Consider the following 16,891-nt stretch of genomic DNA (forward strand, 5'->3'; position numbering starts at 1 on the left):
ATCCATTGAGATATCTGTGTTGTCAAAGTGGAGTGGAAGCGTTTATGAAGTTTTTCTGGTTAATGGCTCAGCTAGTCTCCATGGGCATATTTCCATTACAGGGGAAACTGGCTTCTCTTCTGCACTTCATTTGGCCCCCTGCGTGGGGTCGTGTGTGTTTATACTGAATACATTGAGTAGCTTCATCTTGTCGCTCTCTGTATCTGTCTCACAAGCAGTGTTGTGTGTAATCTGATTACAAAGTAATTAGTTACTGTAATCTACTTAAATTTTTTGGTCAAAAATTTGTGTAATACATTACATTTTAAATTGTTGTATCAGATTACAGTTACTAACATTTCTAAAATAAATGTTGTTTATGTAGAATTTAAAACATGAATTATGTTCATATATACATCACTTTAGTGCAACAATGAACAAGGAAATATAGACATTCATTTTCTTTTCTGTTAAAAGGGCTTTAGAGTGATTTTAGAACTTCGGCAATTATTAATGGGATTACTTTTTCGATTAACTAATCAGTAAAATAATCTGATTACATTTGATAGAAGCAATTAGTTATTTGTAGCGGATTACTTTTTTAAGAAACTTACCCAATACTGCTCACAACCACACACAAATGCAATCTCATGTAAAAGTTTGACACGGGGGTCTCGGAACACATTTTTAACAGTTGAAGTTCTTTTTAACTTCACAAAGTGTCTAAAAAACATGGTGCTCCTGCAAGAGACATGGCACAATTGTAAATATGTCCATCTAGTGCATGTTTACATGTAAAACAATTGAAAAACAGCTGTTTACAGTGCATTCAAGATATGCATTTAACAGTATGTCTGTTTCCTGAGAATCGAACACATGAACACATGCCGTTGCTTGCACAATTCTCTACCTGTTGAGCTACTGGAAAGTAAAGAAACTTGTTTATCATGCATCACATAATGGCTTCTTTCTGACTAATATCCAGTCAACACAACACCCTAAATCTTTCTCCATTAGGAACGCTTGTTGCTGCACTTGTCTGTGCATGTTTTGTCACTAGGAGAATCTGTGTGAGTGTTGTACATGTCGAAATGTTGTTGACAGGAAGACGACTGTGTGTTGAGTGAAGAATCACCTCAGCTCAGGTTTCAGATAGCCTCAACAGCTGGAGACAAACAGATGTGAACAGCTGGGTAAGATTTGTGGCATTCTGCTTCGGGCGAATCTACTGCGTGGAGAGATCAGGTATACATTTTGAAAGCTGGACAGTTTCCCTTTGCAGACAGAGCTGGAAACTGGGATTTTGTGCCAAGTGCTGATTTATGTCAGGATTCTGCAGGAGCTGCTTGCTTGTCTACCTTCATTTGCTGTTATTGTGAATGTTTTCAGCATTTTAGATCTTCTATCAAACTTTGTCTCTGGTCCACCTATTGTGGCGTCGCAAAGTTTGATTGTCTGTTAGTGATTTAGCGGTACTGTGAGTGGAGGAAAACTTTTTTCTGAATTGTCTAGAAAGATTGGATGTGTTTGTTGCTTGAATTTAAAAAGTGTATTGTTACTTCCAAAAATCAGTGATCCCTTGCAGAAGGGCTTGAATGCTGTGTCTGGCATTGGTTAGCCTGTCACTGCTGTAAGAAATTAGGGGGTTGAGTGGAACCGTTGCCCACAAAACCCCTTTAGAGTAGCTTTAGAGTAGTTAATTCCTTTGTAGGGGATGTTATCTCCTGCTCAGCAATGATCCAGGAAGAAACGTCTGGCTACAGTGTGTGTGAGTGAATGATAATATCAAGAAAATCAGTTAATAGCAGATAGAGAGTTAAGTTACTGGTTTGCTTACCTTCACTTTCTCCTCGGCCTCATTTTTTAGAAGCACTGTGTCCATCATTCAGGAATATGAGTCAGTGTTTGTTGTAAGAATGCTCCCCATAGACCATAATCAACATGTGTGTAATGATTCTATGAAAGTAACAGCAGAGGTGTCTAAAATATTATACACTAAAAATAAACATGTAAATTATCTGTAGTTTAATTTGACCTTTTTTGTTACACTGATGTTTAAGTAGTTTTTGTAATTAGTGGTACTGAATAAAGCAAGCTATTATTTGAACTATTATGCTTGCTCATACTTGGGGTTAGAGATTTGAACATACACCAAATCTTGTGACTTGCTGAGGTAACTGAGTTATGCTGGTAATTATCTAAGATATTGGACTAATGATTTTTATCTGACGGATTGTATAACAGGTTAAAAAAGACCAAAATAGAGACTTTGGAAACCAGTAAGGTGCCAGTAAGAAACCATCAAGTACACCTTCGCAACTGCAAAGCAATGCTGTGGCAACCACCCAAAACACCCTAGAATCATGGAGATGATGTTTGATTGGGCAAGCACAATTCATATTTCATAGAAAGTAAATATTTTTTGGGGGATTTAAATATATTTATATACTTATAGCCCATAATATCTACTTTTGACCTAGACACACTCTTTAAATCCTTCCCATTGGTGGATTCAAGAATGGGTGACATGGGAAGCTCCCCGACGTGGCAGTATGGACCCCCTACAAATGGAGGGGGTTCGCCCATACAAAGTAGAACTGCCACTGATCCTCCAATTGATGGAGCACTTGATCTTTGGCCACTGTATGAGATAAATTGATAGTAGCTCACTCCACGTTCTCATGATGCAACCTGAAACAGTTCCCTCGTGTTTGAATAACATACTGTGATAACTGGGCCTGGGGTTTCCCTGAAAACACCCCATAACACATTACTTAAGTATTTCTTTAGATGTTTTTTGATGCACATACTCCTATCCCATCTTAATATGCAGAGTGAACTACTGTATAGTAAACCATTTGTGAATTTTAAAAGTGTCACAAGGTGGAATTACCAAATTTGTGAATAAACCAATTTAGGCACAGTTGTCGGTCGATAATCTCAAAATGGTCAAATAGCATCCGATTAATTGGCCTGGCCAGTTTGTTGTTGATTTGCTCAATGATAAAGAAAACATTTGAGACATTTTCACAAACTATTTCAATCCACCTGCTGGCAAGTTGACTGACAGTATTATTTTGTATACACAGTCTATTGGGTGATTAGAAAGAATCGTGTTTTTAAAAGTATATTAACGTTTAAAACATGTTATCAATTGGATCGAAAATGATTATATGCCACGCACATTTTCTTGTGTTATTCACATTTGTTCACAATCTTAATTGTGTAATGCACACACATAATGACTGTTAAAACAAATGTTGTCAATTGGAACCATACTTATACAATCTGTATCTTATTGCCATGTATGTCTACTTCTGTTAGACATTTCCTTTAAAACCCTGCATGTTACGAATTAAATGTGACGACATATAAACGCTCCAAGAGTCTGTGTAATGCAAGAAATAAAATACCAATTCCAACCAACAAAACCCATCTTCAGTCTGACCCATTATTACATAGTTTAAAACTGCTAACGACAGCACAGCTATTATTAATTCTTAACAATAGCACAGCAATAATGATATCATAATTTTGTGGAATAACTATCACGTTTTTAACATTTGGTGAAGAAAAACACTTAAGATCAGTAAAGTTGTGAAAAAAGTATTACAAAGGCAAAAATGCTGCAATATAAATTATATTCGAGATATACTGTAGAACTCACATAAGATTAAATGCAATGTCAAAAATGCAGGTATATGGAATACATTTATGAAGGTAATTCATGTAAGATCAGACAGCTTTTCTTTAAAGGGGATGCAAGGCAGCGATGCAGTGATATCATTTACATAGAACCCATATGAGAATTTTGTTTTATTTTTTTGGCATTTGTTGCAGCAACAAAAAAAATGCTTGCCTCACTGCTGGTTCATGAAAACGAAAATAGACACACCACCCAAAAAAAAAAATAATCCTTGCTTTGGCAGCACCCAAATGTTTGCTCCAGGTGTGAACAGTTTCATAGGAATCCATTGTTTCTATTCAAAATGTTAATTGCGACGAAAATTCACGTTTGGTGAGTAAGGCTTTTACATTACACTTTCTTTCTTTTTTCCTTTGCAGACTGATGATTGATTCACAGCTTGCCGTGGTCCAGCACCATGGTAGACATGCCGAGTCTGTACAGTCCCTCGTCCCTGCTGGGCGATCCAATGCTGGACAGGTCTCTGTGTGGAGAGCTAATTGGTGACATGGAGGAGCTAGAGGACATCTCTAAGTCTCTAGGTGATGATACCTTTAGCTCTCAACCCATACTGGACTACCAGAGGTGCAACACAGCATTAGACAGCTCCACTGTCCTAGGTATATAACAGTATATGAAGCCACACATTCTCAATTTCAAAAGATAGTGAGCTGCCGGTGCGTACAACATTTTAAGGCATCATAGCACTACTAATGCGAAGGCTATTCTAAAGATAGGCAGCTTAATTACGCTGCCTCCTTCGATACTTTGTTTTAGGCAGAGAGACATGTTAAATATAGATAAATGTAAATTTTATTTAATACTGCAAAGTATTGACTTATAATATTTAAGTGTAATTTAAAATATATATGTAAGTTGAGCGCTATTTGTATGACGCATGGAGTCGATGCCTTTGTAGTGTGCCAAATCACTCCCTAATGAGATTTCTTGATGGTTAGGCTGCTGCATTAAGCCCAAATTATACTTAACTTTGACAGACACTTAGCATCTGTGTACAGTTGAGCATGCATCCTTTCAAAGTATACTTCATTTGACAGTGCGTGCATACACGGGCGGTTGAAGTATATTGTTGCAAAACTATTTGGTCTTTATTTCATTAAAATTATTGGTTTATTGAGAGTGCGTGTGTATGTTTGTCTTGCAGATGTCATAACACCAGCTTCTAGTCCATCCTCAGGAGTATTTGCAGCCAACACTGGTCAGGATGAGAACTCCTCTAGTTCACTTACCCTGGAGTGCCGCGTCTGTACCGACCGTGCCTCAGGTTTCCACTACGGAGTGCATGCCTGCGAAGGCTGCAAGGCAAGCACATACACGCTAACAAACACGCACATACAGTGGAAAATTCTTTGTTGCGTTCCACAAGTCAAGAGCAATCTTCCCTCACCTTTTCTGTGTTTGGCATTATTGCAGACAGTTATGTAAACATAAGACTGCCAGTTACACTTTCATAAAGGCAAATATGGTTGGAATAGAAAGCACACACACTTCCTGAAAGTAAATATAGTGCTGTTTTCATTAGGTTGCTCGCTTTTGCAAAAAAGACTTAGAGCTCCCCCACGGCTTCTTTTCCCCCTCATACATGTTAGCTGAAGCATGTACAAAGGCTGTTGCTTCATGCACTCTGTGTCATATTTGTCAGTGGTACATTTCAAACCTAGAGCATTTATAGAGTTTATATGCACAACACACCTCGCTTACTTGATCCTTGCTCATGGTTGTTCTCCTTACTATAAAGCTAAATACTACAAGACCAATTTTTTCCATGTGTTTTTCTCTAGTAGAAACAGACTTTGACCATTGGCACCCCTGAGGGTGCAATTAAAACAGGACGATTACAGCTAAAGGTTTATTGCCCATTTGGTTTACCACTCCTACACGTTGCACTTTGGTGAGACTATTAAAATACATTTAGTCTTAAAGAATCATGGTCATTTTCGTTAAATTACTTTCGAAATTCAAGTCAAATAAACAGAAACTATCACAGCTGTGAACTGAATAAGTTCAGGTAACCGGTTCAAGCTTTATGTGCTCCTGCTTTAACCAATTTTCATGTTAGTTAATTATAGTTTAAGATTTACACCATGCCCTAACCAAGCACAAGCAATAGTAGTTTGGTCCCTGTTACTGTAGTCCAGTTTTATCATCTGGTATGGTCGGTGTGTAGAGGTGCGTCATTGGTTCTGTTTTTAGCACAGTGACCACTCTGTGACAGTATGTCATATGGCTGAGCCCTTATTTTATACATATTTCCATTATCTGGATGTGTTGTGCTTGTCCATGTTGGATAATTTGCATGGAATATACACTGATCAACCACAACATTAAAACCACTGACAGTTGAAGTGAATAACATTTATCATCTCGTTACAATGGCATCTGTCAAGGGATGGGATATATTAAGCAGCAAATAAACAGTCAGTTCTTGAATTTCATGTGTTGGAAGTATGAAAAATGGGCAAGCATAAGTATCTGAGCGACTTTGACAAGGGCCAAATTGTGATGGCTGAACAACGGGGTCAGAGCATCTCCAAAATGGCTGGTCTTTTGGTGTGTTTCTGGTATGCAGTGGTTAGAATCTTCCAAAATTGGTCCAAAGATGGACAACCGTGAACTGGCTACAGGGTCATGGGCGCCCAAGGCTCATTGATGCGCTTGGGTAGCGAAGGCTAGCCCGTCTGGTCCGATCCCACAGATGAGCTACTGTAGCACAAATTGCTGAAAAACTTAATGCTGGCCATGATAGATTGGTGTCAGAACACACAGAGCATCATTGCTTGCTGCGTATGGGGCTGCTTAGCCGCAGAGTGCCAATGCAAACCCCTGACCATGGAGCAATGGAAGAAGGTGGCCTGGTCTAATGAATCACCTTTTCTTTTCGATCATGTGGACGGGCGAGTGCATGTGCATTGTTTACCTGGGCAAGACATGGCAGTAAGATGCACCATGGGAAGAAAGCAGGCCGGTGGAGGCAGTGTGATGCTCTGGGCAATGTTCTGCTGGGGAACCTTGGGTCTTGGCATTCATGCTGATGTTATTTTGACACATGCCACCTACCTAAACATTGTTGCAGACCATGTGCACCCCTTCATGGCAACTGTATTCCCTGATAGCAGTGGCCTCATTCAGCAGGTTAATGTGCCCTGCCACACAGCACAATTTTTCAGGAATGGTTAGCGGAACATGATGAAGAGTTCAAGGTGTTGACTTGGCCTCCAAATTCCCCAGCTCTCAATCCGACTGAGCATCTATGGGATGTGCTGGACCAACAAGTCAGATCCATGGAGGCCCCATCTGCTGCTAACGTCATGGTGCCAGATGGCACGTGTAAATACTGTCTGTGCTGTAACTGTGACCCTTACCACACATACCAGGCTGCAATGACAGGGAAACAAGACCCGTCCAGAGAGTTCTAGACAGGGCATAGTTTAAAATTAGAAGTGTTGGAGACTTTATTAATAGACAGAAAGCTTGAAGAATTGAAGACTTGAAGCAGTGTTTACTTAATTGAAAAATGTTATATATTTATTTTTAATTTCTAAATAAAAAACATTTTAACAATTGTTATTGTGCCATTTTACTGGTATTGGTAATAACTACTGAAATCTTGGTATCGTGACAACCCTATACTCTATACTATACTCTCCATTGTCATTCTTGCTTTCTCATTTGAGCTGTAAATAGTAATATTCCAAGAGCTTTCAGCAGTCTGGATACTGAAATACTGTATGGCCTATTGAAAATGACACAATTACAGATTTTTGATGAAACATTTAGCATTAGGTTGTGCTTGAAGCTCTGCATTTAAGACTATGAAACATCTGTAGACTGTCCCCCAAAATAAATCATTCCTAATTACAGAGTAGGTTTCAAAAATACAAACCATTATATCTGAAACTACTGCATGGTTTGCACATTTGTCATGGTTTTGCACCATGCACATACTCTCCCATATGAACACTTATGTTTATTAACAGACTAGGCATGCTACATTAAGCTTAGATTGGCTCTGCCACTGTATTTGTTGGCAGATATGCAGCTTCTTGGGAAATAAACATTATTATCCTACTCCATCCACACAGCCCAACCTGTTTACAAGTCAGTATTGCACCGAGTTTTGTAGCTGAATCAATGGTCTTATCACACATGCAATTAGCCCAAATGTTTATCAAGGCCTCTTTACTACAATGTGTCACTACCAAGAAACTACCTAACAGCCACCCAGAAAACCCTAGAAACAACGTAACAATGCCCTAGAAACCATTTAGAACACCTTACCAACTGCATAGCAATGCCCTGGCAACCAACCAGAAGTACAAATGAAGTAATATTTTCTCAGCATGCATTATTTTGACTGTTTCTGTATTTGAATATTCCACAGGGGTTCTTCAGGAGAACCGTTCAACTAAAACTGGATTATGACAAGTGTGAACGCAACTGTAAGATCCAGAAGAAGAACCGAAACAAGTGTCAGTACTGCCGTTTCCACAGGTGCCTTGCAGTGGGCATGTCCCACAATGGTAAGACTCTTCAAGCAAAACTTCACTTTGGATATTTGATACAAACTAGATTTATAGTTTGATGATTCAAGATATCCGTAATGGTTTTATTGGTTGTCAAGTTTATGCTATGATTAATACAATAACATTGTGCAACATGTAGTTTAATAGGCACTATCAGGGTCAACAAACTTAGAATCCCTGACAGTCATCGTTTTGCTGATCTACTATTGTTACTACACAAATTTATGATGGATTAGAAGAGGGATTTTTAAGAAATGCAGATGAACTTGATGACATGGAGATACACAGTCCTGTTCACACAGGACTTTGACCAGGCCAAGTCTAATCTTCTCTAGTAGTGTGAGCTTATGTCATGTGTTGTGTTGGTGTTAGCATAACCTAATGCAATTCCCTCAAAGATTTACATCATATCACACCACCACACCATTGCCTGCCCTTTGTCCTGGTGGTGATGGTGTGGCAGTGTGATGTCCAAAAGTTCTACCGCTTATGATTTGTGTATGAACACACTGATGAGCACATATGTATTTGCAGTATGTTGTATTTTTACACTGTATTTTTTTGTGAAAGTGTACGTGAATTGTGTCCTGGTCTTAGTGATACTGTATGTATTTGTGTGCTTGTCTCACAGCCATTCGATTTGGGCGAATGCCTCTGTCTGAAAAGCACAGGCTGAGAGCAGAGCAGGAGATATGGGAGAAAGAAGCGCATGAGTCCCAGCAGCCTGACACCAAGAGTCTGGCCCGGCTGATCCATGAAGCCTACCTCAAACATTTCCACATAAACAAAGCCAAAGCACGTGTCTTTCTCACTGGCAAGACTTGCACTCCGGTGAGTGAGAGCAGTGTTGGGGGATAGCTAACTAAATGAAGCGACTCACCAAAAATGATAACTTTTTACTGCAAAACAAAAAGGACGTTTTTAATGAATGTCCCTATCCGTCTTTTCAATACAGTGGCAGTTGATAGTGCCTCACTTTAAAGGAATATTCCGGGTTCAATACAAGTTGTGCTCAATCAACAACATTTGTGGCATGATGTTGATTTGCACAAAAAAGAACTTCGACTCGTCCCTCCTTTTCTTTAAAATAATTTTTAAATCGAGGTTGTAGTGAGGCACTTGCAATGGAAGTGAATGGGGCCAATTTTAGGAGCGTTTAAATACAGAACATTCATTTTGGAGATTTTAGACGTTTCTTGGTGTTTCTATCCAGCATTTTTATGCAATATCCTAAAATTCACATGAAAATACATGAATGGAAACCCAGCTATTAAGTGAAAGTGTGTCAGTAGCAGTGGCGGTCCGTGCTTTTAAAATCTAGGCCTTCCGTATGATTCATGCCATTTAAGAAAACACAGTTTCACAATGAATAAGACACCCTATGCATTTGGGCATCATATATGTCGCAACTAACTAATAATACCAATTGACAATTTAAAAACATGTCCACACATGAAATCCAGAACTGGAAATTACACTTAATGCTCAAGCAAGCCTAATTTTAACTGCAGCATGACTGTTTGGTTTAGTGGCAAGTGATTAAAAACAAATTTTTTATTCATTTAATTGTCATGTTAGGCCAGCAGAGAAGGCTTTGCTGGCCCTAAGAATTTGCCACAGGTCAGTAGGTAATTAAGTAAAAACTGGCCACAAATTTTCCACTCATTATTGTCACATGCAAATGAGCTTGCGTTTTGCCGCAAATGTTTGCTAGAAGTTTGCAACTCTTCAACGGAAGTGATGAACCTGCAGCATAACTTTGGCGACAATAAAGACTTTGCCGCAAATCTCATTTGCATTAATGAGTGGCGAATTTGCAGCAAGTTCATCAGAACTCTTGATTTTTGTAAGGGTGCACATGCTATTCATTAAACTGTTACACTGATGCGCCAGGAGTTCATGGGAAAAGAGTGAAATGGTCTCAACGCACAACTGTTCTCTGACCCAGTTCCCTCTTTCCTTCATTTTAGCCCTTTGTCATCCATGACCTGGACACTCTCCAGCACGCTGAGCATACACTGGTTACCCAACTACATGGTAACATGGAAACCAGCAATGCCTCTTCTCTACAGGAGAGAGAAGTCGAAGCCCGGCTCTTTCTCTGCTGTCAATACGCTTCAGTGGAGACGGTCACCGAACTGACAGAGTTCGCAAAAGCTGTACCTGGCTTTGCTGCCCTAGACCTTAACGACCAGGTGACTCTGCTGAAGTATGGTGTGTATGAGGCACTGTTTGCGCTGCTTGCCTCCTGCATGAATAAAGATGGACTGCTGGTGGCTCATGGTGCTGGCTTCATCACTCGCGAGTTTTTGAAAAGCCTGCGCAAGCCCTTCAGTGACATGATGGAACCAAAATTTCAGTTTGCCATGAGGTTCAATGCTCTAGAGCTCAACGACAGTGACCTGGCACTTTTTGTGGCAGCCATTATCTGCTGTGGAGGTGAGACACAGGAAGAGAAATTAGAATTAATGTAGTTTAGAGAAAAAGAGGCAATGTAAATGTCATAACAAAACACTTCCACCTAACACTAGTGAAGAGATTCACCCAAAATTTAAATTCTGTCATTATTTACTCATCTTCATGTTGTTTCAGACCCATTAGATTTTCTTTATTACATGGAATAAAACAGAAGTTTTGAAAAGTAAAGAAAATGTCAGCATTGCCAGCAGTGATGGGTTATGGTCCTGGAGGCCCCTCTTCCTCCAATGCTTCAGCATATGAACAGAATTTAATCGAATTTAGAAATCCCATGAATTCTGCTTTTTGTGTTGCTGGTTTTCTTGCATTATGTGACACTTCAAAATGTAAAAACAAAAGTCTAAATTTCCATAATGTTTCGTTAAAACAAAAAAGTGCCTTTGACAGCTTTTTTTGCTTTCCTTCTGAATGCACCACTAATTCAGTTTTTATGTTCTATTTATTATATTTACTATAAACTGTGCAAGGAACTGCTGTACCTGGCTTTGCTGCCCTAGACTTTAACGACCAGGTGACTCAGCTGAAGCTGATAACAAAAAATTAAAACTTTTAGTAAATGGCCACTATTCATTTTTCATTTTTCATTCCATGCACAACTTTTTAGGGGACTTTTATTTAAAGTAATCATAAATAAAATAATAATAATAAAAAATAAAAAAAATCACAAAGCTACAGGGTACGAGACCAAAACACACATATCTAGCATATTTGCACTTGGCTTCCTTACATGCATGTAAATGTGCAAGTGTCGTAAATGTAAGAATGCCAAGTGCAGATATGCTAAAATACAGAAATGTTTGTCAAATATGTGATAGTATTATATAAAATGTAATTATTTATTTTGTCAATTTTTTAGGACCTCTGATTCAGGGCCCAGGGAGAGATAACATGGCTGTCACACATTCAAGCACTGTCTGTCTATTTCAATCAATTTTGCATTTGCGGTGCCTTGTTTCTTAGTATCGCACCACCACAGGCCTCTCAGCCTGAGGCCCCAGGTAGTCAGAGGCCCCTGGGCACTTGCCCCATTGGCCCGGTTCATAATCCATTCTTGTGTCCCAGGTGCTCTTTTCCATGCAGTGACAGTAAATGTTGAGCTACAAAAATGACAAAAGCACCATAAAGAATAGTTCAAACAACTCATGCGCTATGATTTAAGTATTTTCCAGACATTCGATTGATTTATGTGAGGATCAGACTGAAATTGTTTTTGTTATTCAACAAAAATCTTCTCTGCTGTTGTTCCAAAATCTCATTTGAATTTAAAACCTCATGCAACATGTCTTTGCACCATTTTTTTTATACCAAATTGGAAATAAAATCACACCTGGTCAAATTGCGATGTTGAGAGAAAAAACAACACCTGATAAGTTGTATCTCTGCATAAGTCAGGCATTAAGCCGCCTTTTCACTGCATCCAACAAACATCCGATGATAGACCAGAAGTCAATTATTTCCAAGGAAAATAATATAATAGAATGTAACAAAAACATGCTTCATGACTGTTAGTTCGTTTATGTTCTTGCAGCAATATCCTAACGTAATCTAAGCAAAACCAATGGCTGTAGTCATTCGGAAGCAAACGTTAAACATACTCTTTTAAATTTTTGCGAAAAGATGAACAGTTAGTTTAAGCGTAACTTTTTGGTGCTGAAACTTAATTACTTTTCGATGACAAATACGAGTTTCATTCGTGGAAGTTGCACATGAACACCCCCTCAAGTTGTAATTACGACTGGAAAACTCTGAGGTTATTTTGAACCTGAGTTTCTAATTTGGGAGAAGACTTCAACATGGAGGGGGGCCTGAGTAGCTCAGCAAGTAAAGATGCTGACTACCACACCTGAGTTCAAATCCAGGGCATGCTGAGTGACTCCAGCCAGGTCTTCTAAGCAACCAATTGGCCTGGTTGCTGGGGTGAGTATAATCATGTTGGGTTAACCTCCTCATGGTCGCTATAATGTGGTTCTAGCTCTCTGTGGGGCGCATGGTGAGTTGTGCGTGGATACCGTGGAGAATAGTCGTGAATAGTCACTATGCTACCATGAGGACTTCGAGCACATTGGGAATTGGGCATTCCAAATTAGGGAGAAAAAAAAACATTCAACATGGAGGATAAGCGTACAGTTTCAATCACGCAGCTGCCATGAGTTTCAGTCATATACTGTACATTTACGTATATCAGTAACTATTTGATGCTATACTATTTTATGAGAAAATAGCATGCATTGGATCAAAATTGCATCATCTTCAGCCATTTGACTAGTATGTTACAGTGTCAAAATAAAAGTTCCCCAAGAAATATACACAAGTGAACCTGGCGTCCTCCATGTCTCTGACAACAAAGCACTTGAATGTGATGTGCTTCTGAAGTACTATGACTTCAGAAGTGGGAAGTAGGATAATTCAAATACCACATAAAGGCAGCATTAGGACCTTTCAGATGATGGGAAAAAACAGTGATTTATATTTTGGAAAATACAGTATAGGTGGACACCAATGAGATTTGACATATGCGACGGAGAGGAAGATTTTAAGTGAAAAATTATCTCCATTTAGGTCTGTTTCTCACACAAAGCTTGTGTGGCTTCTGAAGACTTGGAATATAGCACACGAGCTGCATAGGCTACTTTTATGGTGCTGTAAAGGGATTAATGGAATGAGGAGGCAAGAACTGGCTTGACAAATATAAATAATAGTTTAATAAGCAACTTAAAAAGGCAAACACACACAGGTGTCGGACAGCTGCCCGTAACACTCTCCCTCGCACTGCAGCTTCCATTCATCCTTTATCCCTCTCTGAGGCTTGATTAGCCAGATTAGGGGCTGGGTGTGCGGAATCACAACCCGGCCCTGCCCTACGCCCTGCCACAGGTGCTTATTTGTCATTTTTGGAGCAAGACGTGTCTGCCCTAATCGGTGTCATTATTTGGAAAATAGCCCTTGGAACATTCTGCTAAACATTTCCTTGATTCCCCTGAAGAAAGTTATATGAGTTTGGAATGACATGAGGGTGAGTAAATTCTGATGGAATTTTCATTTTTAAACAGGCTAACACTTCAACCATCAGTACCGCCTTTTGAAAGTTCCTCTCGCTCAATGCTTCGAGAACATACTGCTTCATGTAAATGTCTCTTCTAAACTGTAAGTAGGTTAGTTGCAGTCAGGGCCGTATCAAGACAGTGTGGTGCCCCTGGGCACTATACCTCAAAAGGCCCCCCCCCCCCCAAAAAAAAAGTTTGATCGCACACACACACACACACACACACACACACACACACACAAACACACACACACTCCAGCATTGCAATCTTGATCAGACTGTTCATTATGCGAAATAGAGCGATATGTATCGCTAATTAGTTTTATTTATTTTTATACCGTGTATTCTCCGTGTAAATTCGTGCACCGAGACGTGACGCCCGTACCGTTTCGGTTCAATACGAATAACTTGCATGTACCGTCCCACCCCTAATATTTATTCCTCGTCCTCACCCGAGTCTTCCTCGCTCCTGTCTCCCCCAAGGACAAGGAGAATATCCTCATTTGCCTGGCGGTCATCGCCGACGCCCTGACTAACATTAGCAGCTGCTGCATCTCCCCCGCTAGCAGCGCCAGCGGTGTCAGACTTAGTGCTGCTGGTGTCTGCAATTCCCGTGTTCTCCCAAAAAACTAGTGATTTAACAAAAAATTTGTCGATCCCTGGAACATTTTTTATTGTAGCTAAACGTCTAGCATCCTTCTCTTTCTTTAATCTTCTTTTGCGAAACCACTCAATTGCCGTCTGTCCATTTTGGATTTTGATTCATTTTCTGTAGTAGCCGTTAAATGACACATTTGCGCGTAATTGTTGTGGACCAACTCAACTGTGACAGATTGGGGAGGGGGGGAGTGATAGTGGTCATGTAATCTTCATTTATTTATAATTTATTATTATTATTATTATTATTGTTAAATTAGTGTTCATAAACAAGTTATGTACAGTCTTTCAAGAATTTCAAGTTAATAATATAACAATTTACGAAAAATATTTTTAAAGCTTGTGTCATGTGGTGCCCCCTAGTGGTTGTGAATGGTTGGTGCCCCTGGGCACTGGCCCAAGTGCCCTTATGGATAATCCGGCTCTGGTTGCAGTTCAGATTATTTTTATGTCACCCCTGAAGTCCCACTTCCAGCAGCTTTTGAAAGGTATTACATAATAATGGTCAGAGTGAGTTGGGGATTTTTCCTCTTGAGGGCGAGCGAAAATAACCACAGTTTCCTTCCCTGCTGGGTCCTGACGCAGCCCTTGGAACTGCGGCTGTGCAACCTGAAACTCCGATGGTTCCTCAAACCACAGCTCCTGGAGAATTGCACTCTGTCTCTCTTTCCTTTAACCTATCTGCAATGCCATTAGTAAAATGCTTCCTTAAAAATTAATATTCAATATTTTTGGACATAATAACACAGCTAAATATTTGTAACTTACATAATTTCTCTCTATTTTCTCTGAATCACAGATCGTCCGGGACTGAGCAATGTGTCCCAGATCGAGTGCATCCAGGAGAGCATAATTGATGCTCTACGGCTCCACCTGTTGGCCAACCATCCTGAAAACAATTTACTCTTTGCCAAGCTGCTCCAGAAACTGGCCGACCTGCGACAGCTTGTGACAGAGCATGCAGAGCTTATCCAGGAGATCAAGAAGACAAACGATGCTTCACTCCATCCACTTCTGCAGGAGATCTACAGAGACATGTACTGAACACACAATCTCTCCCCTCACTATGGTGATGAAGACTCCATAGATGTTCTCAGGAAGTGCTAATACATGAGTGACCCCTTTATCTTAAGGAAAGAAAATAAAGTATTTAAGTAGAGCCTGCTCAATCTGACAGACCTGTTCTGAGATGATTGAGCTATAGGAAGACAGATGGGATGCACAGATGCTTTAGATCATGCAAACTCACTAAATGGTCATGGCACTAGCCTAGGACACTGTCCAGAATACACTAGGAAATTGCAGTTGATGCTGTCCGCTCACATTCTCTGGGCTGCCCCCTTCAAAAAGTAGCTCTTCATAAACGTATGCGTATCACTGCCTCTGCCAAATAAACTCTCAAGTTTAAAGCTACCTGGAATAACAGTGACTCTATACTGGAAACTGTGTGATTATAATGTTCTAATGATAGAATGTAAGACATACAGAGCAATAGAATTCAGACTTCTTTTTACCTCACCTGTATAATTAATATAATAAAATACCTGTATAATTCTAAAAATTATATAAAAAAAACATTACTGTACAGTGTACAGCACTCCAACTGTATTTTTTTTTATTTTATTTTTTTGTACAATCAAGGATTGTTGATGTACTTTGAAATATTGAACAGAGATTAAGACAATATTAAGGAGACTAATGTGATATTTTGTATAGGACACTTTCAGATTTGACCATATACTGAACATCAGATCACTTTTAAGAAACTGTTCTAAGTACTTGATTTGTAAAATATTGTGTTCGTTGAATGTGGAGTTTTGCAGGAATGTCAGGGAAAATTTACTGTAAAATCATAATATTGAATGCAAAATCAATTTACCGACAAAACCACAATGCACTTAATTATCTGAAATTTTGTTGTAGATTGTTTTTGTTGCAACTTCATTAAATATTTAATCTTTAATTGTGAAAGGGCTGATTAATGAAAAAGGGATGGTTAACCCAAAAATTTAAATTGTCTAATTTTCTCACCCTTATGCCATCCCAGATGTGTATGACTTTCTTTCTTCTGCTGAACACAAACATTTTTAGAAGAATATTTCAGCTCCGTAGGTACATACAATGCAACTGAATAGTGGCCATAACTTTGAAGCACCAAAAGGCACATAAAGTCAGCATAAAAGTAATCCATAAAACTCCAGTGGTTTAATTAATATCTTCTGAAGTAATCCAATCGATTTTGTGAGAACAGACCAAAATGTTACTCCTTACTGTGCATCTCGCCATTGCAGTCTCTATGCATGATCATTATTTCAAGATGGATTACACTTTCTAGAGCTTGACGCATGCGCAAAGCGCTAGATGGCACTAGGAAGTGTAATTGAGCTTGGAATAATGACCACCAAGGAGACTGCTGAGGTCAAGATTTATAGTAACAAAGGAATTACAGTACATTTTGGTCTGTTCTCACCACAAATCGATTGGATTGCTTCTGAAGACATGGAT

General features: G+C 39.3%; 1 protein-coding gene across 9 annotated transcripts in view; it reads left to right on the top strand.

The window, feature by feature from the left end:
* The window catches only part of LOC127637612 (peroxisome proliferator-activated receptor alpha-like), a 60,178-nt gene extending 43,865 nt beyond the window's left edge, over positions 1-16,313 (top strand). For 6 of the 9 annotated variants that reach the window (XM_052118756.1, XM_052118760.1, XM_052118755.1 and 3 more), the window contains 6 exons: positions 4,045-4,284; positions 4,830-4,987; positions 8,067-8,205; positions 8,840-9,039; positions 10,179-10,647; positions 15,186-16,313. In XM_052118756.1, coding sequence (XP_051974716.1) covers positions 4,083-4,284; positions 4,830-4,987; positions 8,067-8,205; positions 8,840-9,039; positions 10,179-10,647; positions 15,186-15,430 — 1,413 coding nt within the window. In that variant the 5' untranslated portion in view covers positions 4,045-4,082 and the 3' untranslated portion in view covers positions 15,431-16,313. Of the gene's footprint in view, positions 1-1,092; positions 1,225-4,044; positions 4,285-4,829; positions 4,988-8,066; positions 8,206-8,839; positions 9,040-10,178; positions 10,648-15,185 lie in introns of those variants that run through there. The other 3 variants (XM_052118763.1, XM_052118762.1, XM_052118764.1) reach the window with 3 other exon arrangements.
* The last annotated feature ends 578 nt before the right edge of the window (positions 16,314-16,891 follow it).

Source organism: Xyrauchen texanus, chromosome 45, assembly GCF_025860055.1.
Source record: "Xyrauchen texanus isolate HMW12.3.18 chromosome 45, RBS_HiC_50CHRs, whole genome shotgun sequence".
In the NCBI taxonomy this organism is placed as follows: Eukaryota; Metazoa; Chordata; class Actinopteri; order Cypriniformes; family Catostomidae; genus Xyrauchen; species Xyrauchen texanus.